The 10,000-nt window shown below is 40.7% G+C and overlaps 1 protein-coding gene across 1 annotated transcript in view; it reads right to left on the reverse strand.

Moving 5' to 3' along the window:
* The window catches only part of LOC308074026 (son of sevenless homolog 1-like), a gene marked incomplete at its 5' end in the record, with an annotated part of 159,817 nt that overhangs the window by 128,011 nt on the left and 21,806 nt on the right, over positions 1 to 10,000 (reverse strand). The window contains 3 exon segments of the mRNA XM_080413363.1: positions 4,923 to 5,049; positions 6,549 to 6,736; positions 9,516 to 9,613. Of these exon segments, the coding sequence (XP_080269489.1) occupies positions 4,923 to 5,049; positions 6,549 to 6,736; positions 9,516 to 9,613 (413 nt within the window).

The raw sequence follows: 10,000 nt of genomic DNA on the forward strand, positions 1-10,000 counted from the left end.
TGAAGCTCTAGGCTAGACTACAACACAATGAAGCTCTAGACTAGACTACAACACAATGAAGCTCTAGACTAGACTACAACACAATGAAGCTCTAGACTAGACTACAACACAATGAAGCTCTAGGCTAGACTACAACACAATGAAGCTCTAGGCTAGACTACAACACAATGAAGCTCTAGACTAGACTACAACACAATGAAGCTCTAGGCTAGACTACAACACAATGAAGCTCTAGACTAGACTACAACACAATGAAGCTCTAGGCTAGACTACAACACAATGAAGCTCTAGACTAGACTACAACACAATGAAGCTCTAGGCTAGACTACAACACAATGAAGCTCTAGGCTAGACTACAACACAATGAAGCACTAGACTAGACTACAACACAATGAAGCTCTAGACTAGACTACAACACAATGAAGCTCTAGACTAGACTACAACACAATGAAGCTCTAGGCTAGACTACAACACAATGAAGCACTAGACTAGACTACAACACAATGAAGCTCTAGACTAGACTACAACACAATGAAGCTCTAGACTAGACTACAACACAATGAAGCACTAGACTAGACTACAACACAATGAAGCTCTAGGCTAGACTAGACTACAAAAAAATGAAGTGCTAGGCTAGGCTAGACTACAACACAATGAAGCACTAGGCTAGACTACAACACAATGAAGCTCTAGGCTAGACTACAACACAATGAAGCACTAGACTAGACTACAACACAATGAAGCTCTAGGCTAGACTAGACTACAAAAAAATGAAGTGCTAGGCTAGGCTAGACTACAACACAATGAAGCACTAGGCTAGACTACAACACAATGAAGCTCTAGACTAGACTACAACACAATGAAGCTCTAGGCTAGACTACAACACAATGAAGCTCTAGGCTAGACTACAACACAATGAAGCACTAGACTAGACTACAACACAATGAAGCGCTAGGCTAGGCTAGACTACAAAAAAATGAAGTGCTAGGCTAGGCTAGACTACAACACAATGAAGCACTAGGCTATGCTAGGCTACAACACAATGAAGCGCTAGGCTTTGCTACAACACAATGAAGCGCTAGGCTAGACTACAACACAATGAAGCGCTAGGCTAGACTACAACACAATGAAGCGCTAGGCTAGACTACAACACAATGAAGCTCTAGGCTAGACTACAACACAATGAAGCTCTAGGCTAGACTACAACACAATGAAGCTCTAGGCTAGACTACAACACAATGAAGCTCTAGGCTAGACTACAACACAATGAAGCTCTAGGCTAGACTACAACACAATGAAGCTCTAGGCTAGACTACAACACAATGAAGCTCTAGGCTAGACTACAACACAATGAAGCGCTAGGCTAAGCTAGACTACAACACAATGAAGCTCTAGGCTAGGCTTTGCTACAACACAATGAAGCGCTAGGCTAGACTACAACACAATGAAGCTCTAGGCTAGACTACAACACAATGAAGCTCTAGGCTAGACTACAACACAATGAAGCTCTAGGCTAGACTAAACCACAAGGAAGCTCTAGGCTAGACTACAACACAATGAAGCTCTAGGCTAGACTACAACACAATGAAGCGCTAGGCTAGACTAAACCACAAGGAAGCTCTAGGCTAGACTACAACACAATGAAGCGCTAGGCTAGACTAAACCACAAGGAAGCTTTAGGCTAGACTACAACACAATGAAGCTCTAGGCTAGACTACAACACAATGAAGCGCTAGGCTAAACTACAACACAATGAAGCGCTAGGCTAGACTACAACACAATGAAGCGCTAGGCTAAACTACAACACAATGAAGCTTTAGGCTAGACTACAACACAATGAAGCTCTAGGCTAGACTACAACACAATGAAGCTCTAGGCTAGTCTACAACACAATGAAGCGCTAGGCTAGACTACAACACAATGAAGCGCTAGGCTAGACTACAACACAATGAAGCGCTAGGCTAGACTACAACACAATGAAGCGCTAGGCTAGACTACAACACAATGAAGCGCTAGGCTAAACTACAACACAATGAAGCGCTAGGCTAGACTACAACACAATGAAGCTCTAGGCTAGTCTACAACACAATGAAGCGCTAGGCTAAACTACAACACAATGAAGCGCTAGACTACAACACAATGAAGCGCTAGGCTAGACTACAACACAATGAAGCGCTAGGCTAGACTACAACACAATGAAGCGCTAGGCTAGACTACAACACAATGAAGCGCTAGGCTAGACTACAACACAATGAAGCGCTAGGCTAGACTACAACACAATGAAGCGCTAGGCTAGATGTTGAGAGCGAGCGCCTCGATTGCAAAGTGGCCCCTAAACCTTCCACTTCCTCCTCATCTCACAACATGAAGAGAAGGGAGAAGAAGAAGCCCCGTGCTGCTGGGCCATCTTCCTTCTACAGGGGAAAAAGCCAGTCCAGTGGGGTGCGATGCCGCACCCCCACCCATACGCACCAAGTCCTGATCTAGGATACTACAGAGACCCACAGGGTCGACACCATCCCGCTCAAAGGAGACAAGGGCCCAGTTATTAGCCCTTCAGAGAAATGCTAGCACAATATGACTCAGCTATAAATGTGTTTTCTGCTAGAAACGTTTCTCATGCACTGTCTGGGTAAAAGCTGATAAGATACTAGACGCTCAAGGTCACGCACCGGCTGCAGCTATGATGCGTCACTGTGGGAACATGTGTACGTGCTCTGAGGGATGGGAGTTGATTTTGGTGGGTGGGAGGTGCAACTACATGTCTTGTAATATGACGCGACGGACTGCTCTTTAGATTACCCTGCTGCCCTGGGTTGGGCGACACTTCTTCCTGGACTTTACATCTGAGACATCTGTTTTCTCATATACAGCTAACAGCCACCCCGGTGGCCTTTTCACTCTCAATACTTTATCCGCTATTTTTGTAACTCTTTTCTTAATAAATCATTTTTATAGAGCTTCATTTTTATAGAGCTTCATTTTTGTGCGATGACTGCCTCCCCACTGCCTCATTAGCCGAGAAAGATATCCGGGTTTTTTGTCCTTTTCCTGTATTTCTGTGGTAAGATTGGTAACACAAATTACTACATTAAAATAGGAGCCAATCTGTGTTTGAGAGTTTCTCTCTAACTGACACAGGTTGGGTCAGGCCCTGTCCACGGCCTTAGGTTTCATTCTCACAATATTTCCCCAGTAGAGATATCTATCTGTTGTTTATTACTGAGTAAGGTGGTTGGTGTTAAATTCATTTCTCAACGAGTGGCTCTCACTTATTTCCTCATATAAGCAGGATACAGAGCGCTGCTCACGAGAGACGACTTGGCACTAGCTGCTTGGTGATAACACAGAGCCGAGAGTGAAATTAGGTCCGTTACATTTGATGTTGAAGCACACGCAGATACAACAGCAGTTGTGTCCCGTAGCTGCTGGTGAAAGACGCCAAGGCAATAGTATTGGTTTCCGATCACTGAGTGTTTTTAAATCTAATTCTAGATTTGTGCCTGAGTTCTGAGCAATGCAGTCTAGTCATTGTCGGAAGCCACTTGTAATCTACCGAGAATAGATCCTCTAGGTTGAACTCAAGAGACAGAGTTTATCCACTAGATAAAGCGATAAGTTGGAGTAAGGTTAAAATTCCGGTAACCGGAGAGGAGTTAGCAAACCTCGAAGGGGTTCCGGTGGGGAGTTTGGGTCTAGTTGGCCCAGGGTCTGATTCCCTCGACACTAGACTACAACACAATGAAGCTCTAGGCTAGACTACAACACAATGAAGCTCTAGGCTAGACTACAACACAATGAAGCTCTAGGCTAGACTACAACACAATGAAGCTCTAGACTAGACTACAACACAATGAAGCGCTAGGCTAGACTACAACACAATGAAGCGCTAGGCTAAGCTAGACTACAACACAATGAAGCGCTAGGCTAAGCTAGACTACAACACAATGAAGCGCTAGGCTAAGCTAGACTACAACACAATGAAGCACTAGGCTAGACTACAACACAATGAAGCTCTAGGCTAGACTACAGTTAACCCTACTGTACACACTGTAGTTAACCCTATGTTAACCCTACTGTACACACTGTAGTTAACCCTATGTTAACCCTACTGTACACACTGTAGTTAACCCTATGTTAACCCTACTGTACACACTGTAGTTAACCCTATGTTAACCCTACTGTACACACTGTAGTTAACCCTATGTTAACCCTACTGTACACACTTTAGTTAACCCTATGTTAACCCTACTGTACACACTGTAGTTAACCCTATGTTAACCCTACTGTACACACTGTAGTTAACCCTATGTTAACCCTACTGTACACACTGTAGTTAACCCTATGTTAACCCTACTGTACACACTGTAGTTAACCCTATGTTAACCCTACTGTACACACTTTAGTTAACCCTATGTTAACCCTACTGTACACACTGTAGTTAACCCTATGTTAACCCTACTGTACACACTGTAGTTAACCCTATGTTAACCCTACTGTACACACTGTAGTTAACCCTATGTTAACCCTACTGTACACACTTTAGTTAACCCTGTGTTAACCCTATGTCAGAATCAGAATCAGGTTTATTGTCAGGTTTAAGGCAAAAGGCAAAAAAGTGAAATTCGTTTTCGTACATCGTTCCCATCGTAACGTTATTTCCATAGAAAGAAGAGGGGGAGGAAGAATAGAGGGGGGGAAGAAGAGGGGTGGGGGGGGCAAGTGGGAAGGAGATCAAACAAGAGAACAACAAAAAGGCCAAACAGGTTATCTACATATTTACATTAGTACCTGAGATAAAAGATGACTAAGGTGCCTGAGCATAGCAGCAATGTATGTATGTATACTGAGCATGATATACTTATGGACCTTATATGGATGTTAACCCTATGTTAACCCTATGTTAACCCTACTGTACACACCTGCCATCCAGCCGTTCTTCTCCTCGGCCGTCTTGGCAGAGAACACAACGCTGTTCCCGTCTCTCAGCGTCATCTGGAAGGCGTGCCGATACTCTCCCTCCTTATCGTCCTTGTCATTGATGGTCACCTAGTGGTCCAGCAGGGGTATTACAGTTAAAATAACCGTTGACGCTCATGATCAGTTTAACCTCATAAACATTGACTATTTGAAAATAGCAGATCTACAAACTCACACGTTGTGAGTCTATAGATCTACTCTTTTCAAACAAATCTTTGATTGATTGATTGATTGATCACTTTAATAGTCAAAAATGTACCAACAGCAGGAGGTATAGTAAAACATTTGGGCTAAAAGGATAACACAAAAAAGTCATGGGGACTTGTTTCCATTGTGGTCCTATGTATTCTATTCACGTGTGTGTTTAAATGAGTCTAACATTCATTAGAAGGACAATATCAGTCACTGAAGCAGAGACGTGTTTTAATGAGTCTAACATTCATTAGAAGGACAATATCAGTCACTAGAAGCAGAGACGTGTGTTTTAATGAGTCTAACATTCATTAGAAGACAATATCAGTCACTAGAAGCAGAGACGTGTGTTTTAATGAGTCTAACATTCATTAGAAGGACAATATCAGTCACTAGAAGCAGATACGTGTGTTTTAATGAGTCTAACATTCATTAGAAGGACAATATCAGTCACTAGAAGCAGAGACGTGTGTTTTAATGAGTCTAACATTCATTAGAAGACAATATCAGTCACTAGAAGCAGAGATGTGTGTTTTAATGAGTCTAACATTCATTAGAAGGACAATATCAGTCACTAGAAGCAGTGGCTCAGGGGTAGAGTGGCCGGGTAGAGTGGACTGAGTGAACTGGAAAACCACAAGGTTCCCAGTTCGATCCCGGGCTGGGGCGCTCCCCTAGAGTTAGTGTCGAAGTGTCCTTGAGCAAGACGCTAAACCCCTAATTGCTCCCGATGAGCAGGTTGGTGCCTTGCATGGTTTCCTCCGCCATCGGTGTATGAATGTGTGTGTGAATGGGTTAATGGCACAATCAATGTAAAGCACTTCGGATAGAAGCGCTATATAAATGCACCATTTACCATTTACCATTTAGAAGCAGAGATGTGTGTTTTAATGAGTCTAACATTCATTAGAAGGACAATATCAGTCACTAGAAGCAGAGACGTGTGTTTTAATGAGTCTAACATTCATTAGAAGGACAATATCAGTCACTAGAAGCAGAGATGTGTGTTTTAATGAGTCTAACATTCATTAGAAGGACAATATCAGTCACTAGAAGCAGATGTGTGTGTTTTAATGAGTCTAACATTCATTAGAAGACAATATCAGTCACTAGAAGCAGAGACGTGTGTTTTAATGAGTCTAACATTCATTAGAAGGACAATATCAGTCACTAGAAGCAGATGCGTGTGTTTTAATGACTCTAACATTCATTAGAAGACAATATCAGTCACTAGAAGCAGATACGTGTGTTTTAATGACTCTAACATTCATTAGAAGACAATATCAGTCACTAGAAGCAGAGACGTGTGTTTTCTAGTGTCTAAAGTCTTTTTAGAAGTTACAATAAGTTACATCATTATAAAAGCCTCTACTAACCTTGCGTAGGATGAATTTCTCTTTGAGGCGGTACTCTGCAGGGCTGGCTCCTCCCGGTAGGCGTGGCCCGGGGGCGTGGTTAGACTTACAGCACACCATGAGGCCGTCGAACAGGAAGATGTGACGTTCATGTTTGGCTCCGACCCGGGTTAGAGTTCCCTCCATGATGAACTCATTACAGCACTGACCTGTTGAATATGTAAATGACCTCATTAATATGTAAATTGACTCATTACAACACTGACCTGTTGAATATGTAAATAACCTCATTAATATTGTGGTGTATTCAAGACTGAAACGGTAAAATATGAAATGACTATGATATTAATATATTATAAACACAAACTTGTCAGAATGGGACCAACAGGAGGAGGCTAAAGTCATTAAAACAGGCTTGGGGGATTTTAGCTGAGTGCCCCGATTATTTGCATTGAGTTACTCAGCTGAAACAATACCTGGGGTTTCATATTCTCTGCCCTACGTGTCATGAAGCGGGTTAGGGTTAGGGTTAGGGTTAGGGTTAGGGTTAGGGTGGGGGCTGTGAATCTAATCTAAACATAGGATCCGGCCGAGCTCTTTTGTTCCCACAGAACGCACGCATTCTAATATTAGGCAAGAGTGCCTGTTGAGCAGTTGCCCTTTTCAGTCAAGCCAGCCGAGATAAGTTAAAACAAACTTATAAAACGTATACTAATCTTTTCTAAATTCACAGATAGATAGGACTAAGTTTTAGTAAAATAGGGCCGAGGGAAAACCCTTTAGTGGGATAGAATGATCACTCTGTGTCTAAGTCCGAGGTTAATGACGGCATCATTGTTAAAGGGATTTTGACGCTCTTTCCAGAGAGCTCCGACAGTTGGAGCAGAGCGCCTTTCTTTTAAATAACTTTAACCATCTAGATCATTCATACAACGTCGGACATATCACTGTTTAGACTTATTTCGAAGTTAAAAAATATTGTATAATAATGTCATAATGTGAGCATATGGGAAAGTACGGTTTTATAGATAGGGATAAAGAAAGATTTCATGTGATAGAGTAAAGGAGGCAGACCGTTAATTCATTGCATGAGAAGGGGCTGGCCCAAGCCTATTGTTTCGACAGGAGCCTGTTAGTGATTGACGGTCACAGACTGAAGCTAGTTTATTTCTAATAAACTGGTTTGGTATATAATGACTTGTATTGGAAGCGAACGGGACTCTGTGATTCGGCTACACACAGATGTCACGTCCAACAGGATAAAATAGATTCTATGGACTAAGATGCACTATATGTTGATTTGACTCGTATGTATGGATTGCTAAAGAACTCTGACAATATATGGAATTGTTAAGAAAGGAAAAACTCCGGTCTCTGAGCGCTGACTGTTTATTCCCCGTCTCCGGATATGGACCTTATTCCTGCCGGTTCCTTAGGGCCAGATACGGCAATATGTTAATTGGCTCCATGAAAAACTCATTACAACACTGGCCTGCTCATTGAATATGTAAATAACCTCATTAATATGTTAATTGACTCCATGAAAAACTCATTGCAACACTGGCCTGTTCATTAAATATGTAAATAACCTCATTAACAAGAACACCTGAAGCTATAGATGCCGTCAAGGCTGACCTCCACAGTCAGACTTGGAGTGAGGTCTATGCTGCAATAGAGCCCAATAAGTTCTCTAAAGCCTTTTTGTCTGTAATAATGGATCTATATGTATATATATGTATGTATATACATCTATATATCTATATCTATATAATAATGGAGCTGTATGACAAACATTGTCCCTTGAAAAAGACCTTCCACAAAAACAAGCAAAAACAGGAAAAGCCATGGTTAACCAAAGGTCTAGATAATGCATGTAAAAAGACAACCTCCTTTACAAGAAATGTTTAAAGGATAGAAACAAGGATACAGAAAACAGATTTAAATATATATGATATATTTAAATTAGTAAAGCGACCAGCGACCTCCGGACTCAAAGGCTGCCTTTCTTCTCATTGAGCTAGAGATATGGTAGCCTTGGCAGTGTCAAGTCTTTCTGTCCCTGATGGACCAAGCCTCTGTTTTGCTAACTACTCTAGATCACTGGTTCAATAACCATCTACCGATAGATAAATTGTACGTCTCCTTGGAACAGAAACTAGTGAAAGTAGTCGATCTACAAGCTCACAAAACGTTGCTATCTGAAAAGTTGTGAGATTGTAGATCAGCTATTTTCACAATGAAGTATGTCATATATTGAAAAAACACTCTCAAATAAGCATTTCATGTTTTCTTTAAAGGAGCCACACCATGAATTTAAAAAATATATATTATATATAAATATTGCCCCCTAATACGTTTTAAACAGGTTGTAAGCCTAAAAAACATCCAGATATTTTTTCTCACAATCTGACTGTCTGTCATTCCAAGCTTTTTCAGCTGCAATACCAAAACGTCCTTTTGGGCAGGGGGGGGCTACTGAGCAATTCTGTCTGGCCATCATCAATGCAATGGCAAGGCAAGTGATGTCACTTGCCTTGCCATTCTGAAATGGCCTGTTCGGACACGCCCATTCTGAAAATCTCTGAAATGAGAATGAATGACTGAATGTTAAAAAAATATATTTTTTGGGGTACAAGAGACACTGGGGAGCCCAAAAAATACCCCCCCCCCCCCAAAAAAAATGAAATTCATGGTGTGGCCCCTTTAACAATTGCACATGTATTCATTGATACAGTGATGTTGTTTGAAATGCACTTTAAATGAAGTCTGCATGAAGTGAGGCTTAATAATAATAATAATAATGATAATGATAATGATAATGATAATGGTAAGGGTAATAATAATAAATGTAATAATAATAATAATAATAATGATAATGATAATGATAATGATAATAATAATAAATGTAATAATAATAATAATAATAATAATAATAATAATAATAATAATAATAATAATAATAATAATGATAATGATAAAATAACTGACCGATGTCCTTGCCCTCCCATCCATCGATGCTTCGTTGGATCTCATTCATCTTCTTTATGGCCAGATGTTTCCCCTTCATCTGATACAGTCTGCACTCACTGGAATCACAGTAAAAATACTCTATTACACAGTGAAAAATACTTTACTATACAGTAAAAAGACAGCATATATATAATGCTATTCTACATGTGTCTAATTGAGTTAACGAGTCTCGTTAACTTATTCAGTGCCATTGACGTGTTTGACGTGTTTTGGTTTTATAGTGGTTTTATAAAAGATGGCGCTGTTCTCTTTCACCCGAGTTTTCACTTTCACTTTCAACTCACAAGGATCTATAGATCTATAGATAGATGTTCTCTTTCACCCGAGTTTTCACTTTCACTTTCAACTCATAAGGATCTATAGATCTATAGATAGATGTTCTCTTTCACCCGAGTTTTCACTTTCACTTTCAACTCATAAGGATCTATAGATCTATAGATAGA

Source organism: Gymnoscopelus braueri, assembly GCF_963280865.1.
Source record: "Gymnoscopelus braueri genome assembly, chromosome: 2".
Taxonomy (NCBI): domain Eukaryota; kingdom Metazoa; phylum Chordata; class Actinopteri; order Myctophiformes; family Myctophidae; genus Gymnoscopelus; species Gymnoscopelus braueri.